The sequence below is a fragment of the Bos taurus genome, chromosome 3 (genome assembly GCF_002263795.3).
Source record: "Bos taurus isolate L1 Dominette 01449 registration number 42190680 breed Hereford chromosome 3, ARS-UCD2.0, whole genome shotgun sequence".
Classification (NCBI taxonomy): Eukaryota; Metazoa; Chordata; class Mammalia; order Artiodactyla; family Bovidae; genus Bos; species Bos taurus.
The window spans coordinates 14,852,262-14,870,680 of NC_037330.1; the positions used below are offsets into that span (position 1 = coordinate 14,852,262).

The 18,419-nt window shown below is 41.4% G+C and overlaps 1 protein-coding gene across 2 annotated transcripts; it reads left to right on the forward strand.

The window, feature by feature from the left end:
- Positions 1–1,057: 1,057 nt before the first annotated feature.
- RIT1 (Ras like without CAAX 1) lies at positions 1,058–10,257 on the forward strand. 2 transcript variants are annotated; one of them, NM_001098078.1, is made up of 6 exons: positions 1,058–1,111; positions 1,563–1,707; positions 1,881–1,937; positions 4,423–4,496; positions 4,714–4,905; positions 7,556–10,257. In NM_001098078.1, the coding sequence occupies exons 2-6, from the start codon at positions 1,605–1,607 to the stop codon at positions 7,784–7,786; spliced, it is 657 nt and encodes a 218-aa protein (NP_001091547.1). In that variant the 5' UTR covers positions 1,058–1,111; positions 1,563–1,604; the 3' UTR covers positions 7,787–10,257. The 2 variants fall into 2 exon arrangements, with proteins under 2 accessions (NP_001091547.1, XP_010801219.1); XM_010802917.3 differs by lacking the exon at positions 1,058–1,111 and adding an exon at positions 1,208–1,369.
- The last annotated feature ends 8,162 nt before the right edge of the window (positions 10,258–18,419 follow it).

Genomic DNA, 18,419 nt, shown 5'->3' on the forward strand with positions numbered 1-18,419 from the left:
CAGGTTCCTATATCCATGGAATTCTCCAGGCAAGAATACTGGAGTGGGTAGCCATTCCCCTCTCCAGGGGATCTTCTTAACCCAGGGATTGAACCTGGGTCTCCCTCATTGCAGGCAGATTGTTTACCGTCTGAGCCACCAGGGAAGTCCCAACATAATGCTATTATAGCTCCATCAGAAAAATACATACTTAGACCCAAAAATTTGCATGTAGTTCCAAAAGTTTTATGACTGTACAAAGTAAACCCTTAAAAATTCAAATGAAAACAGGATTTTTATGATGGATATTTTTCACTTTCATATTGTTGTCCTCCTTTATTGAACATGGTTAAAGGTACTGAGTGAAGGAAGCATTTTTAAAGGAAATACAAATTATTCTTGGAAAAATCTGCTTCAAAAAGAAGGAAGGGTGCAAAAGTTGCAATAGAAAAATTCCCCAGTGTAGTTATTTGTGCTACCTACAGGTGAATATAGTTGATAACTCCTTCATCTGTGCTGTATTTAAGGCCACCTGAAAACTCTTGGATTATCATTTCCTGTGGGAAGGCATTATATTCCTTAAAAATTTTTTTTAAATTATAAATATTTCACTTAACATTTGCTTAAAATATGTGCAGAAATCTGATTAGTCTAACTAGTTGTCTTTGAGACCTGATTGTCTCAAGTCATTTAAGAGCCCAATTCATTGCTCTTGTCCATTTGGGGAAAGTTTTCTTTTTCTGCTGTTAAGCCTTAAACTTGATCTTGGTCCTCTTTTGGGGAGGATTGGTGGGTGCTCGTTTCCTTTGTTTACCCATTATATTTGGCTAAATTTTTTTATATACAGTACTGGGTAAGTTAATTGTGTTAACGCCTTTGTGGGCTTGGGCCCTCAGCAGTGAGGCGCGGAACTGGGTTTGAGGACCTGGAGGGACGATGGCCCTCCCCGGAGGGGGTGTGGCCAGCTGCGGGCGTCACGGGGCCCGCCCCGCCCCTCCAGTCGGGACGCGGGCGCTGGTGGCGCCATCTTTCCCGGCTGCGGGAGGGGTCACAGGTCAGTGTCGGATCCTCGGCGCGGGTGAGGAGGACGAAGTAGGTGATCAGACCGGCCGAGACCTTCAAGTTCCGACCGGTAAGAGCAGCAGGAGAAGGCTGGCTCCTGAAACGGAAGGGTGGAGGGCCTGAAGGAGGGCCGGAGATGCAGCCGGGGGAGGGGGCCGCAGAGAGGAATGGGGAGGGGGCGGAACCTCCGGGTACCGCTGTCTGGAGAGGACCCTTGCGGCCTAAGGGGAGGTGTTCCTTTGGTCCTCAAACCTCCGCCTTCTCACTGGGCTCCTTCCTGCTGTGTCCCGGTTTGAAGATTTCTTTGTCTCTAGACTTTCTGGAAAATGTAATAATTCGGGAAACCTGTGATAAGTCATAAGACTGAACTGTCGGGGAGGGAAGGTGATGGTGAGGATTTCTTCTACGGCCGCCAGAAAGGGAGCAGGAGTCATAGGCCAGCGTATGGGAAAGCAGGGCGCTGACTAGGACTGTCGTCACGGGTGCCTCCATCCTGGATTAAATATTTTCTTTTATTCTAGGTGCCTTTTCCTCGGGGTAGCCCGGGATTCTCCAAGAGGACAATGGATTCTGGGACTCGCCCAATTGGTAGCTGTAGCAGCCCTGCAGGGCTGTCTCGGGAATATAAACTAGTGATGCTGGGTGCTGGTGGTGTAGGGAAAAGTGGTAGGTGACGTTTTTCTTCCATCTTAACAAGAAATAAGAATGAAAAATGCTTACAACAAATGCCTTCCACCCAAATCAACTGGGAGACTGGCTAGCATGCAGTATTGATACTTAACAGTTCTTTCCATGGGTCATCTTTGTGTGGATTTTACCTTTCATTTCTTGTTTTAAAGCCATGACCATGCAGTTCATCAGCCACCGATTTCCAGAAGATCATGATCCTACCATTGGTAAGTCAGAGTATCACTTATGTTTTACAAATAAACCTCATAAAAGTTTCTTTTTTTTTTTTTTTCATAAAAGTTTCTTTGTGTCAGTTTTTGAAACAGTTTTAAACCATTTATATTTTGATCCTTTGTTGGTGCCTAAACAGACTTATTTAATAAGCCTATCATAGTGATTGCTAAGCAAAAGCTTAAGCTTTTTTCCTAGCTTAAGTCTTTATGTACATCAGCCATCTTAGTCTGTCTTTTATTGAACATTAATGGGACACTTTGTTATATTTTTATGGGTGGTATACCATGTTGCCAGGTTAAAGGAAAAACTTAAGGGCCACTTAACAGAAGCCTTTTGCTATCATTTTTCTAAGGGTCTGATTTGAGACTGACTCTGTAACTATGAGTCAGCTGGTTTGAACTTCCACAAAAGGAAGCAGAAAAACAAGTAGAGCCAGCCTGCTGAACTCTTTACAACCCAGACATCCAGAGCCTGGACTTACTTGTTCCACGAGAAGCGCGTCATTTACTTCCTTATACCTCAAGTTCATTACATAGCAAGGTCTTTCTTGTCTTTCACAGTCCTTAATGCTCAGTTGTTAGTAAAACAGAGAGTAAAAAGTAATTTTTTTAAAATTGCTATTCTCTGTAAACACTAAGTACATTACTGTTATTCCTGAACCATAAGGAGACAGGTTTGATTTTTAGGAATTATATCCCAGGATTATAGAAAACTTGTGATGGGAATGGGGAGGCACAGAAGGCCGGCTGTATTAGTTATGTTTTCAGGAGGTGACACTGTGTCGGGTCTCGGGAGAATTTCCATTGGGTCAAGCTAATGAGTGTTCTGTGCTAACCCATCTTTGGATGTGGTCATTTTATATAGTAGGTGCTTTTGTGGCTTGGGGAAAATAGAAACAGTTCTTATTTTTTTCATGTACTATATTAAATTTAGAACATTGTTCACAAATTCACACTGTGGTGGGAATTTTAGAAACAAAATTAATTTAGGGCTTAGTATAATTTACTTAGAATTATCTTTTCCTGGGACTTTCCTGACGGTGCAGTCCAGTGGTTAAGACTGTTTCCATTCGAGGGGGCACAAGTTCCAACTCTGGTCAGGGAGCTAAGATCCTGCAAGCAGCATGGTGGACCCCCCCCCCCCAAAAAAAAAAAAACTAAACTAAAAACTTGTCCCCTGAAAAAGTTCCCCTCCCCCCCACTCAGCTGCTCTTCTGACAATATCATCTGATTCAACAACAGATACTTTTACCTATTGAGTTATGTGCCAAGCACTGTGTTAGGCCCTGGGGTTACAGTAGTGAGCAAAAAGATATGGGTGTCTGCTCTCATTTGTGCTTCCCTGGTGGCTCAGAGGGTAAAGCGTATGCTTGCGATGCAGGAGACCTGGGTTCGATCCCTGGGTCAGGAAGATCCCCTGGGGAAGGAAATGGCAACCCACTCTAGTACTCTTGCCTGGAAAATCCCATGGGAGAAGCCTCTCATTTAGTTTCGAATTTAGTGCAAGTTTGTCACAAACTTTGGCTGCTAAATCTAAGAAGAAAATCTTTATATTGTAACATGCACATATAAGTATACATTTGTATATATGTATATGTAATTAAAATACCATGAAACTCTATTTACCTCACTACTTATGTTGCACTTTTGTATTTCCTCTTTCATTTTAGATATCTCCTTGTTTATTTGAATGCTGGTCCTAACCCATTAAATTCATCCACAACTCACAAATACTGATGGGTGCATGACCTGTAGTTTGAAAATCATTGGTTTAGTAGGCCCTTCATCTTTGAGGAAGAGTCAGAAGCAGGGTTTCAAGAAAAACTGTTTGAAGGAAATACATCAGGGTGTAAGGAGCAAATGTTTGAATGGTGGAAATAGTGAGGCTTTTTTTCCAAAATTACCATAATAATATACATAAAGAAATAGCTCTCATAAAGGAGACATTTTGACTATATGGATTCTCTAGGAGACTCTGATATTTCTTTTTCCTGTATTAAAAATGAGGAGGAACTATAAATAAAGCTTTAATGAACTTTGTACCATTTAGGTTTTTTTTTTAATCTGTAAAATGGAGTTAATACCACCTCACTGAATTATTGTCACTATTGAATGAGTTAATATATATAAATCACTTAATATAATGCTTAGTGTTTAATAACTGTTTATTAAATGGTGAAGTTTTATGGCCTAACACTTTTCAAAAAGATAAATCTCTGAGCTCTTTTTTAGTTTAGAATTGTAGGTGAAGTCTGAGAAGTTTAAGATATGAATAAACTTAGGTCATGGCTTATGTGGAAGAAAAAAATTAGTTGAAGACCCAATTTACATATCTGAATGGATTTAGGGGCTTCTTTGAACATCTGGGCACTTAAAGAAACTTATGTGTAATCATCTTCTCCGTAAGATGAATTTCAGAATAAGTTTGCATATTCCTGCATTTATGAGTTGATAGTACTGCCTCTCTTCCCTCCTGTAGAAGATGCTTATAAAATCCGGATCCGTATTGATGATGAGCCTGCCAATCTGGACATTTTGGATACAGCTGGACAGGTATTAAATCTCAAAATGCTATGAGTAAAGGCCTTTTCATGCTAGTAAAGGGGAGGGAAAGACTTAAGCAGAGAAGATCACTGGTTCATTTCTTTTAATTTTTCATGCACTCTGACTCAGGACAGCAGGTAACAAGCATCTCTCTTTGTACTAAATAGCTAAAGTATGTATGGTTTTAGCTTGTATCAGTACACTAATGACCCTTGTTTCCCTCTAGGCAGAGTTTACAGCCATGCGGGATCAGTATATGAGGGCAGGAGAAGGGTTTATCATCTGTTACTCCATTACCGATCGTCGAAGTTTCCATGAAGTTCGGGAGTTTAAACAGCTTATTTATCGAGTTCGACGTACTGATGATACTCCTGTGGTTCTTGTGGGAAACAAGTCTGACCTAAAGCAGCTAAGACAGGTGAGGATAGACTAGAAAATGCTATATGTAATTGTGTGAGATTAGTCATTTGTGTTTCTTGGTTTATACATTTCTGTGCCTTAAAATGAAAATTTAAAATTAGCTTCTCCCCAGCCTGGAAAATGTCCCTATATCTTGCTATTATTTTGGGTAAAGTCTGGATTGTAGGAATCAGTTTACAGGACAAAATCCGCAGGTCACAAATCAGATGACAAATAGGATACACTTTAAGTGAGGCATCATGGACTACCCTGATGGCTCAGCCAGTAAAGAACCCACCTGCAATGCAGGAGACACAGGAAACGTGAGTTCGATCCGTGGGTTGGGGAGATCTCCTGGAGGAGGACATGGCTACCCACTTGAGTGTTCTTGCCTGGAAAATTCCATGGACAGAGGAGCCTAGCAGGCTATAGTCCAAAGGGTTGAAAAGAGACACAAGTGAGCATAAGCACAGATGGAGGTATCATGGGATTTTCATTTCCTAAAACCTCAGAAATAAGTCTCTTTATGTTGCAAAGAGAGAAACTTCGGCTTCAAAGTATACTTCCTGATGGTGAGGATTATGATCCCAGTAAAGGAAGAATAAGAGAAATTGTGGAGGATTTTAGAATGAGTGATACCCTTCAAATTAGCAGCAGTGTTTAAAATTTTGCTTTTTGGTATAGAGATGAAGGTGTAGTGAAAGGGGCATATTTATCAGCACTAGTGAAGGCAATGAATGGTACAAAATTTTTAGAAGTAATTGGATAGTTAAGTTCGTGATGTTTCTTGGTTGCTTCCTCTTCAGAATAATCTATTCAGGGATTTATATATAAAATATTTGTTGCTAGGCTATTAATGGCAGCAAAAAATTGGAAAAAGGCTAAATGTCCAAAAGTAGGAGAAATTATGTTATATTCATAATTTGATATGTTGATTTCAGGTTCTTATGGTTTTCAGTATTGTAGCTTAAGTATAACTTCTCATTGCCTTGTGATTTACTTTCTTGAAATGTATGAGGAAATTAAGATTGTATATTTGACATCTATAAATATTCCCTGTTCCAAAAAGTTACCTTTAAAATAGACTAGAAATAGAATCACATAATTTGAAGATGGAAGGAGTCTTAGAAGTGAAATAATCCAGCCTCTCAACAATACAAATATCACTGTGCTCTGCTTGTTCATCTCCGGAGTTGGAGAGGTCTCTTCCTGTTACCTTCACTTTGGGGCGGCAGTTGTAATTATTTTCTACTGTTGTTGTTCAGTCGCTGAGTTTTGTCTGACACTGCGGTCCCGTGAACTGCAGCACACCAGGCTTCCCTGTCCTTCACTATCTCCCAGTTTGCTCAAACTCATCGAACCACCGAGTTTCAGTGATGCCATCCAACCATCTCATCCTCTGTCATCCCTTTTCCTCCTGCCCTCAATCTTTCCCAGCATCAGGGTCTTTTCCAGTGAATATACAGGGTTGATTTCCTTTAGGATTGACTGGTTTGATCTCCTTGCTATCCAAGGAACTCTCAAGAGTCTTCTCCAGCACCACAGCTAGAAAGCATCAATTCTTCAGCACCCAGCCTTCTTTATGGTCCAGCTCTCACATCCATACATGACTGCTAGAAAAACCATAGCTTTGACTATATAGACTTTTGTTGGCAAAGTAATGTCTGTGCTTTTTAATATGCTGGCTAGCCTTGTCGTAACTTTCCTTCTGAGGAGCAAGCATCTTTTAATTTCATGACTAAAGTCACTGTCTGCTGTGAATTTGGAACCCAAAAAATAAAATCTGTCACTGTTTCCACTTTTTCCCCATCTATTTCCCATGAAGTGATAGAACCAAATGCCATGATCTTAGTTTTTTGAATGTTAAGTTTTAAGCCAGCTTTTTCTCTCTCCTCTTTGACTTTCCTCAAGAGGCTCTTTAGTTCCTCTTCACTTTCTGCCATTAGAGTGGTATCATTTGCATATCTGAGGTTGTTGATATTTTTCCGGCAGTCTTGATTCCAGCTTGTGCTTCATCCAGTTTGGCATTTCGCTGATGTGCTCCACATATAAGTTAAATAAATAGTGTGACAGTATACAGCCTTGTCATACTTCTTTCCCAATTTTGAACCAGTCCGTTGTTCCATGTAAGGTCCTAACTGTTGCTTCTTGATCTGCGTACAGGTTTCTCAGGCGATAGGTAAGGTGGTCTGCTTTCCTGTCTCTTTAAGAATTTTCCACAGTTTGTTGTGATCCACAGAGTCAAAAAGGCTTTAGCGTGGTCAATGAAGCAGTTTTTCTGGAACTCACTTGCTTTTTTTATGGTCTAACAGATGTTGGCAATTTGATCTCTGGTTCCTCTACCTTTTCTAAATCCAGCTTGTACATCTGGAAGTTCTTGATTCACGTACTGCTGAAGCCTAGCTTGAAGGATTTTAAGCATTACCTTGCTAGCATGTGACATGTGCACAATTGTACAGTAGTTTGAACATTCTTTGTCACTTCCTTTCTTTGGGATTGGAATGAAAACTGACCTTTTCCAGTCCAGTGGCCACTGCTGAGTTTTCCAGATTTGTTGACATATGAGTGCAGCACTTTAACAATATTGTCTTTTAGGATTTAAAATAGCTCAGCTAAAATTCCACTATGCTATTACCACTATAAGTTTTCTCTTGTTTACATTTTTAAAGGTCACCAAGGAAGAAGGATTGGCTTTGGCCCGAGAATTCAGCTGCCCCTTTTTTGAGACATCTGCTGCATACCGCTACTACATCGATGATGTATTCCATGCCCTTGTCCGGGAGATTCGTAGGAAAGAAAAGGAGGCAGTACTGGCCATGGAGAAAAAATCTAAGCCCAAAAACAGTGTATGGAAGAGGCTAAAATCACCATTCCGGAAGAAGAAAGATTCAGTAACTTGAAGGAAAGATGTAAAATGTTTATCTGTGAACTGCAGTGCTTAATCAGAGCAGTCCAGTAATCTGCATTAGTGAGCGTGGTGCTTGTTCTTTCTCCTGTTATGACTGTTATTTTAAAAGTAACTGATGAAGGGGACATGCCCACTAGGAGATTTCAATGATGTGGTATTTAAAGGATTGTCTCTTAGCTAATTCTGATTTTATTAACCCAGTGGAGCACTGTCTACTTTTTAATTTGCCACATTAGAATTTGATCTACCAATGTTTTGGATTCTGTTGCTGACATTAATTAATGTAAGTTTTTTATGCCCAGGGGAATATGCATACCATATGTGTTTGACTAAGCTCACAAGAGGAATTTTTTGCCATGCACTATTCTGCACTCTCTTGCAGTCCCAACTGCAATTTCCTGGGAAGGACTTCTGTCTTTTCTATTCATGCTGTGCTTCCTGGAGACAGAACAAAAATCATATCGGGAAATCAGTTCTACAGAGATCAGTGCTAAAGTTCAGCCGATAGCTATGGAACTGACTCCTCTTGCAGATAGTGATGAGAATGGGGAAATCAGGCTGTATGTTTTTGCAGGAACTTGCTAGAAAAAGGTAGGATCAGAACAGTGCTCCCCAGAGGAGCCTGTCTTTTCTAAGTACACATTTGACCCAAATTCACTGGGATGAATGAGAACAAACAAGTAAAATGTAATGAAGCTTTCTTTATCCTACAGTGTTATCTTACTGTTTCTTTCAGGGTTATACCTTTCTTTACCTTCAAAGGTAAACACTTTGGAAACCATTACTAGATTACTAAACTCTTGTTTAATCTAAATCCTTGGTTGGGATAGCCATTGCCTTGTACAGGTTTATTTTTTTCCCCAGAGATGCACTCACCAGTACACTTACATTAGTTGCTTCCTAGTGCTTTCCCCTCACTTCTCCATGCTCTCTAGAAGAGCTAAGCCTGGCAGAATGTTTTATAGGCCCTTCGTCAGACTGACTGCATTTTCCATACAGAAGAGACTAATCAGGAGTTAGTAAAATTGTGTATGTGCCTCCTTGACATAGACAATCACTAGACTCAGTGTTCTAAGAAAGCCTGTGGCATTTCTGTTTAATGAGCCAATCTTGAAGCTTTAAAATTCCCATGTGTTGAGTTTCTCATTGAAGGTTTCTTTATAAGACCTTGCTAAGTACCCCTCAGGGTTTTGTCTGAGCCTTGACAAAGCTTAGCCTAAGAGAATACCACTTTGATAACTGCATAGTGGAAAAACTATCCTATCTTCTTGGGAAGAATCAGCTTTAAATATTGGTGGTGAGCTCTTTCTTTTAGAACCAGGATTATTTTGATACCTGAACTTGTTATGTGTGGAGATTAAGTCCAAAAGTGCTAAGAGTAATGTAGCAGATGTTGAACGTTAAATGTCACTGAAGCAGTGTTTGTGACCACTTTCAGAACATGACTTTGTGTAGCACCTTTTAAAAAGTACACAGCTCAACTTACTGTTTTCCACTTTTATTACCAACAGAAGGATGGGGTTTTTCCTTCCAATCAGTGGTATATGTTCTGGGTTTAAAGAAAAGTGATGATTGTAACTTTTTTAGCTGAGCAGTGATCCTTTTGAAACTCCTGGAGATGTTTTTGCGACCAAATAAATCATGTTTTATGGTACTCAAGCCATCCAAAAGTGAAAGACACAGAATTTGAATCTATGCAGGACAAATATCTTAATGGAATCATAGCACTTTGGAGAACCACGGCAGAAGATAAGTACAGTGCAATTCTATGAGTAGTGTTTCACCACGTTTAAACTGGCTTAGAGCCTGTTGGGTTTACTGCCTTAGCTTCTCATTACTAATGACTTAGGGAATTGTTATTAGCATCAAGCAAGAAGTTCAGGACAGTCAAGGCAGCAGAGAATATTGCCAGAAAAAACATCTTTAAGACAGGAAGGAATTTCTATTGTAGATAAGAAAAATAACAAATGAGTGTTTTTAAGACTATCAGTGTCATATATTTGATCATTGGAATAATTAGCCCATCAATTAGTATTGAGAATTCTGTTCATGGTGCTAAGTAGTTAGAGGGGTGTAATGAGTAGGTCATAGTTCTATTGTTAGTGATTATATAGTGTAAATAATTTATAAGCTCTAAATAGTCAGCTTTATCTAATTTGAGGGCATTAAAATCAATTACTGCCTGGAACTTTGAAGAGAGAAAAATTCAGGGATAGATAAGTTGAAAAGCACTGGAACTGTTTATGTCCATACCAGATTGGTAAATTACAAAATTTGGAAGCTGGTGTCTAGAATTAACTGTTTAGAATTCAAAAGGGGACATAATGTTTACCTTTGTGATCTATTAGCAAGAATTGGTCTACTGTAATGTTTGGGGAGCAAAGGGAAGAAAAAATTTTTCACTTATGCACTTGTTTTTGAAGACAGTTTGTATGACACAATACAAAACTTTTAAACAACTTATTGGGCCTTTCCTTTATTTACCTATGTGTGGGTAGAAATGTTTGGAATTGGTATACAGAGGTCATTTTGAGATTTTATATTCTGGAAAATATTGATTGAAAAAAGTTTTGAGTGTCTACCATGTACAGAACAGCTGTGTCAAGTACTCAGGAGCATGCCATGGAATGCCCCTTCATGCAAAGAGATTACCTCGGTGCTCACAAAGCTTGAGGGGCAAGGAGGGAGGTGGAGGTGCTGCGTCTAACGGCCTTGTCTCAGTGAGCTGAGGTCCCGGTTCCAGGCACCTCCTGGCTCTGATTCCTGACCTCAAACACTGTCCCCATCCTGGAGCAGGTAGACCAATGACACTTGGTATTTGGGCATGCCATTGGAGAAAGTGGGGTGCAGAGTGAACTGCTGCCTCCAGGTGCCTGAGGGACCCTCTTGAGACCCCAGCATCTCTGGGAAGAGGCAGAGGGATGAGGCAAAATTTTGTTTAAAAAAGAGCTTACCTCTTCAGTGAGAAGACAGAAAAAAGCATGTTTAAAGTAGTACTGCATTTGCCACTTGATCAAGGGTTAATTCAAGTTGTTTCAAGTATATAAGCTAAATGTGAGACAATGAGGAATAATCTTTTATGTGAAGGTCATTGCTTTTATCTCCACTACTCTAAATAGGCATCAGTGTTGGTAGAGAGGACTTAATTTAGACATTGAAAAAGTGAAAGTGTTAGTTGCTCAGTCTTGTTCGACTTTGTGACCCCATGGACTGTAGCCCACCAGGCTCCTCTGTCCTTGGATTTTTCCAGGGAAGAATACTGGAGTAGGTAGCCATTCCCTTCTCCAGGGGATCTTCCTGACCCAGGGATCAAACCTGAGTCTCCTGCATTGCAGGAAGATTCTTTACTGTCTGAGCCACCAGGGAAGCCCAGTTTAGACATTAGAGAAATATATTTTGTGTCCTCATTTAACACTTATTGAGTAGGTCAGTAACTATCAGAGTGTCCACTATTAAACGGGTGATGGAAGAGGAGCATTCCATATTCTAATGTAACCGCTTAGGATAGGCAGTGGAAGTACAGTTGAAATATTTATGGACAGTTATATGCACTAAGCCCTGTTTGCTTAGAGGTGTGAGGGTTTCTGATACAGTCAGAGGACTAAAAAGCTCCCGGCTCTGCAGCCTTGATAAAATTTGCATATACAAAACAACTAGAGATCAATCTTTAATAGATTACATGCTTCAAAGTGGGAGTGTTAACAAGGATTCAAAGGAAGGATTTACAATGGCCTGGCAGATCAGTGGAGTTGACTCTTTAAGGTGGAGGGGTCTTCCCTGGTGATCAAGTGGTTCAGGATCTGCCCCTGATGCAGGGTAACCGGGTTTGATCCCTGCTCAGGGAACTAAGATCCCACATTGCCATGGGGCAACTAAGACTGTGCCACAATTTAAGAAGCCCACGTGCCACAACAGAGACGCAAGACTGGGATTTCCCTGGTGGTCCAGTGGTTAGGAATCTGCCTGCCAAGGTAGGGGGCATGGGTTCCATCCTTGCTCTGGGAAGGTTCAACACGCTGTGGGCAACTAAGCCCGTGTGCTACAACTATTGAGCTGGTGGGCCCTAGAGCCCGTGCTGCACAATAAGAAGCCACTGCAATGAGTAGCCCCTGCTCACTGCAACTGGAGAAAACCTGTGAGCTGCAAAAAAAACCCAGCATGGCCGAATTTTTAAAAAAATAAATGAGGAGGACTTCCCTGGTGCTCCAGTGGCTAAAATACACGAGACTACTGTTCAGGGAACTAGATCTCACACGCTGCAACTAAAGATCCTGCATGCCTCAGCTAAGACCCCGTGCTGCCAAGTTAAAAAAGTGAATGGAAGAGGAGACAGATTGAGGAGAGATTGCATTTGACCAGAATAGAATAATGAGATAACATCAGGTATAATTTCTGAAATTCCTTATTCCTGGTATTTATTACTTATTTAAGAAGAAATTGCTTATACAAGTTTAGTATGCCATTGAAAAATGATTGGCCACGTTGCACTTTTTCCAAACTTAATCTTGAGAAAGATGAGATAAATTTGAAGTCTTATTTTTAAAAGTCCTTATTAACACTGACAGGACACTTGGCTTTAAAAGATGGCTTAATACTGAAAACATTGGAGTTGATTTGTTCAGCTTCAAATTAAAATTTATTTTCAAATCTTTATTCTCACATTTCATTAGCTCAGCTGGAACTGAAACTCAGACGATAATGTCATACAGGGAAGTAGTTGGAAATCCTAGATTTATGACTGAAGATATCACTCACCCTATCTTCAAAGTATCTCTAAATGTTCTCATTGCACAAATTAATTTTGTCTTTCTTTCTCCCCACTAAGTATTGGCCATCAATAATTAGGTATAGCATGAATTAGAATAATTAGCAACTATATATTTTACTCAGAAGTTTTCAGTTTTTTTTCAGTGAAAGTTGGAAAATGAGTCTTGCTATTCCTTGCTGTTTTATTGGTTAACTGTTTCAATGGTGTGCTCTTCTCATGTTTGACTAGCCTACACCCATACCCATGAAGAAAGCTTATTGTTGTTTAGTTGCTAAGTCCTGCCTAACTCTTTGTGACACCATGAACTGTAGCCCGCCAGGCTCCTCTGTCCATGGGATTTCTCAGGCAAGAATACTGGAGTGGCTTGTCATTTCCTTCTCCGGGGGATCTTCCCAACTCAGGGATCAAACCCACATCTCCCGCATCTCCTGCACTGGCAGGTGGTGGATTCTTTACCACTGAGCCACCAGGGAAGCCCCTGGAGAAAGCTGCTGCTGCTGCTAAATCGCTTCAGTCGTGTCCGACTCTGTGCGACCCCCTAGACGGCAGCCCACCAGGCTCCCCCGCCCCTGGGATTCTCCAGGCAAGAACACTGGAGTGGGTTGCCATTTCCTTCTCCAATGCATGAAAGTGAAAAGTGAAAGTGAAGTCGCTCAGTCGTGTCTGACTCCTAGCTACCCCATGGACTGCAGCCTGCCAGGCTCCTCCGTCCATGGGATTTTCCAGGCAAGAGTACTGGAGTAGGTTATGGAGAAAGCTAGAGCTGCCTTAACACTTGTCTACAGAAAGCACATTCTCCTTTAATGAGGAGTTGAATTGACTTGCCATCTGTTTGGCACCACTGTTTAGAAGTGAAGGACCTAGTAAGGCCTGCAGGAACCAGGATGGATTTTAATCTTTAGGAAAATGTGATCAGAAAGCATAAGGGAATCAACCCATCTATAGAGGCTTGCAGACCTATTTCTAGTCAGACCTGAGTGTGGCCATCTTCCTTAGGCTAAAGTAAGTTAGTTAACCTAACTAAAGACTCCTAACACAAAGTTTCTATTCCCAGCAGTTTACATTTGGTAGGGAAGACAAAGCAATCCGTAGGAAACATAAAAACAGAATTCCCTGGCAATCCAGTGATTGTGCTGTCACTGCCGAGGCCTCGGATTCATTCCCTGATTTGGGAACTAAGATCCCACAAGCCATGCAGCACAGCTCCAAAAAAAGAACAGAACAGTAAACTAATTTTTAAAAATTGCAAGATCTAGGATTAAATTGGTAGGTGGAATTAGGCCATGAAGATTACTCCAAAGGAGGAAAAGTGTGACTTGGGACAAAAAGTTGAGTTGTGTCTGTAGGACAACTTCGATGCAGGATTCGAAACTAGAAAAGTCAAGACCACAGTGTCGTACATGGAATGAGCATAACAAAGCAAGCTTGGGGTTAAACAGTAAGAGGTGGGGTATAGCAAGAGCCCATAGGGCAGGGTGGAAAAATGTGGAGCCTAGTCTCAAGGGTGCATGATTTTCAAATATCTGTTTATTCAGGGTCAGAAACAATGGAGGGCTTCCCTGGTGGCTCCGTGGTAAAGAACCCGTCTGCCAATGCAGGAGATTCGCGTTCAATCTCTGACCTGGGAAGATCCTGCGTGCCGGAGAGAAACTAAGCCCATATGCCACAACTATTGAGCCTGTACTCTAGAGCCCGGGAACTGCAACTACTGAGCCCACGTGCTGCAACTGCTGAAGCCCATGCAGCCTAGAGCCTGTGCTCAGCAAAAAGAGATGCCAACACAATGAGAAGGCCGAGCTCCAAAACTAGAGAGTAGCCCCTACTCCTTGCAACTAGAGAAAAGCCTGCACAGCAGTGAAGACTCAGCACAGCCAAAAAATAAATAAAAGTATTTTAAAAAGAAAAGAAACAACTGGAGAGCTGTTTTATTTATTGTTTCTCATTTTCTCACTTTAGCCTCTGGAGATTTCAACTTCATAGCTTTCTGATAGGACCTGATAGGGTTAAAACAAAACCCTCCCAGGTGATTCTGATTGCAATTACCTAGCCATTCAGCCGTTCCTAGGTTAGGGATCACTGAACTGGATGATGTCCAAGTGTCTTGGGAGATCACTTGGGAGATCATAGGTTGTAGTTAACAGGTGTGGAAAATTGTGGCTCTATATGTAACAACAGAACGGTGTGGGGATGGGGAGCAGCTGGGAGTAAGCAACAAGAAGGCTGCTGTAATAGTTAATGAGTAAGCAAACAAGGGCTTTGGCTGTGGGGACAAGCAAGAAAAATAAACTCATACCTTGTTATGAAGGAGACCACTGGAGAGCACAAAGGACTGTTAGGTCCTAATGTTCAGGTTATTTTGAAATCTCTGACCAACTTTCAAATATGAGTTGACCTGGGAAAAAAATTACTGAAATATTTTAGCTTTGTCTAATAGTCCTTGCTTTAAAAAGAGAAAATACGATGAGCAGCTTTTGGTTCAGTGTGTACATTCTGCAGCACACATGATTATATCATTAAGTCACCCAGTTTTTTGAACAAAAGCTGCTGGGGTGGGGACATGTGTCATTTCCTGCCCTTCCCAGAGCTGGTTATTGCTAGGTTTATTACAGTTTGCTCTGAGCCAGGAGAAAGTCTTCAGCTCCCAGAAATATCCCCACCAGATGCGTCTCTAATTTTCCTTGCAGAGGAGTGTGTAGGTAAAGTCCTGGAGGCAGAGAAACTTACAGTATATATGAAGGTGAACCCAAATATGTGCTCAAATACAATGTAATCCAACATAAAAATTTCTGCTGGCCTCTGTGGAAGACACACATGCACATACAATTTAGTCAGAAATATCTTGCACAGTCCCACCCAGAACACTGAGGCTGCTCTTATTTTCATATCCTTAGACTCCTCAAGAGAGTATGTGGTTCTGGTTGCAGCTAAAATACATTTACCACCACAACCATCACAAAAAAAAAAAAAAAAACTGTCACAAAAACAACTCTAGACCAAACTTCTCTTGAAACTCTAACTCAGTAAATAGGAGGAAGAAGCAAGGGCTTTGTGTCTGCCTCCTAGACAATATTTTGTTCACTGCCTGTCTACCTTTATTGGACAAATCTTTACTGCATACAGCTCTTGGAGTCTCAGTTCTGTTCTTTGGGCACCTCCAGTTCTAAAATGTGGAATCTCCTCTGAGATTTGATCAAAGAGTGGGAGAGTGTAGGGAAAGAGCAAATTAGCCAAGACGGCGGTGGTCAGGCTCTCTCGCCCCACGCCCTCTCGCTCTTGCCCCACGTTTTGTAAATAATGATTATGTAACAGCTGAGATCACTTACAGCACTGCGCACGCACATCACAAGGTGCTGGCTTGGCCACAGGCTACGCTTGTTCTGTAAGCATATATAAGCTTCACCTGACTCGCCCTCAGGGCTGCATTATAGCTGCATTATGGCGGAGAGGCTGCCCTTCAGCTGTGTCTGCTGGGTCAGCCACGGGAGGAGAGAATACAGGGTGTCTGCTGCTATGGCTGCTGTGCCAGTCAGGACAGAATAAACATGTTCGCAGGTCTTACAGCTCCTTGCACTTTCTTCCATCTTCTCTGCTCTAGCTTACCTACCCTGGGTTCAATGAACACTGTGCACAGTGAAATACAGTGAGACAATCGGCGTAGTTGGCAGGATAAGTGAGACAGAGAGTGAAAAGAGGTGAAGAACAAGCAGTATTTCAACCCCTTGGTGAACAATAATGTTTAAATATTAACTTGGAAAATGCCTAAAAATAGACTGATTTGATGTGACTGAATGTAAATCATAAAAATGTCCAGTTTCATACAATAACAGATAAGCAACCCTCTAAACGGAGAAGGCAATGGCACCCCACTCCAGTACTCTTGCCTGGAAAATCCCATGGATGGAGGAGCCTGGTAGGCTGCAGTCCATGGGGTCGCTAAGAGTCGGACACAACTGAGCGACTTCACTTTCACTTTTCACTTTCCTGCATTGGAGAAGGAAATGGTAACCCACTCCAGTGTTCTTGCCTGGAGAATCCCAGGGACGGGGGAGCCTGGTGGGCTGCCGTCTATGGGGTCGCACAGAGTTGGACACAACTGAAGTGACTTAGCAGCAGCAACTCTCCAAAACACTTAAAAAAACTACAGTGTTTTTATTTTTTGGCTGTGCTGCACAGCATGTGGGATCTTAGTTCCTCTAGCACAGATTGAACCCACACTCTTTGCAGTGAAAGCTGGGAATCTTAATCACTGGACTACCAGAGAAATCCTAAAACATTCTTGAGGACATTGGCATCAAGAGCATGAATGAGCACAGCGACTTCCCTGGTGGGCCAGTGGCTGAGGCTCCATGCTGTGAATTCAGGGGACTCGGGTTCGATCCCTGGTCAGTGTCCTAGATCCCACATACTGCAACTAAAACCTGGCACAAATATGTTTTTTAAAAAAGTATGAGCACATTCTAATTTGTATCAGTTCCCGTAGCCTCTGTTTGCATCTTTCTTTGAAGTCTCTACCAGTACTGATAGTGGAAGAAAGAGATTCTGGGGTCAGAGGTCCACAGGGCGAATCCAGGATGCATGGCTTATGAATGGCGTAAGCCACTGGTAAAGTTGTTAAATGGGGACGATAGTAGCACATATCCAACAGGGTTGTTGGAAGGATTGAGTTTTAAATGTGTAAAGTGCTTAAAACGGTGCCCAGCATTGATAAGCATTTGATCATGTTAGCTTTTTTTGCTATTAAAAGAAAATGAGACCCTTCTTATGGCCTTGTCAGAGCTTTCCAATTAGATTGAGGTTTACCAGAACACTTGAGGTGAATTACCAGCTCAGCTCCCCAGAACTGAACACAAAAGCAGCTAATGAATTACCGGGCTCTTATCGATTTATCTGTTAATACATCTATTCCTGGGCCTGCTGAGCCTTAAGACCCCCTCCAAGAGTTTGTTCTTGAATACCAAGCAGAGTTTTGAGCAATTCTTCCAGGTGTTCAGAAGGTGTGTTTGACCTAATATGGTATTTGGCAAATGAGATACTCTCCAGTTCACTATCTTGTAAAAGTTACACTGAATAAGAATAGATATGTTTTCAGTTTTCCGAAAAATTATGCCCCATGGCTAAAACTTATGTTACTCTTGAATTACTTAAAGAGGACTTCCAGCACTAGGCTGTTCGTCTTTTCAAACCACTTGCTATAGGGAATGAATGAGATTAGAAGGTGAGGCACATGGTAGGTTAGGAACTCTTATCCAAGAGTTTGTTATAAGATCATAGGATAAAATACCTTGGAATGAAAGGTACTATAGGAACCTATGTAGGAACTCCTTGGTGGTCCAGTGGTTAGGATTCTGTTCTTTCACTGCGGAGCCTGCATTCAATCCCTGGATCAGGGAACTAAGATCCCACAAGCTGCACAGTGTGGCCAAAACCAAACTATGCGATGTTCTTTATTCATTGCCCACCCAGTAGCAATTCCTTCTTCCAAAGGAAATGACATTTTACTCAAGAATCTACCCATCTTCCATACTCAGTTCCAGGGAAGTACTAAATGGTCTGAAGATAATCCCATTGTCTTTGCTTGTGATTGGTTCAGAAATGACCAGGTGATACACTTTGGACCACCAAGATAAGAGGAAAGAATAGCTACAGGCTTCTGTGAATGATTGACCTTATTTTTCTAGGAGAGGTCCCAAGGCGATCTCCTGAAAGTGCTTCTATAAACATTATAAAAGCCTTACTAATGATTTTATGCCTTAAGCTAGCACTGAATATCAGAATGGCCCTCAGAAAGAACCTGGGCCCCTCAGAGTATTGGTGACTTTATTGTGTCAACTCTGAAGCTTGACTTGCCTTTGGACTT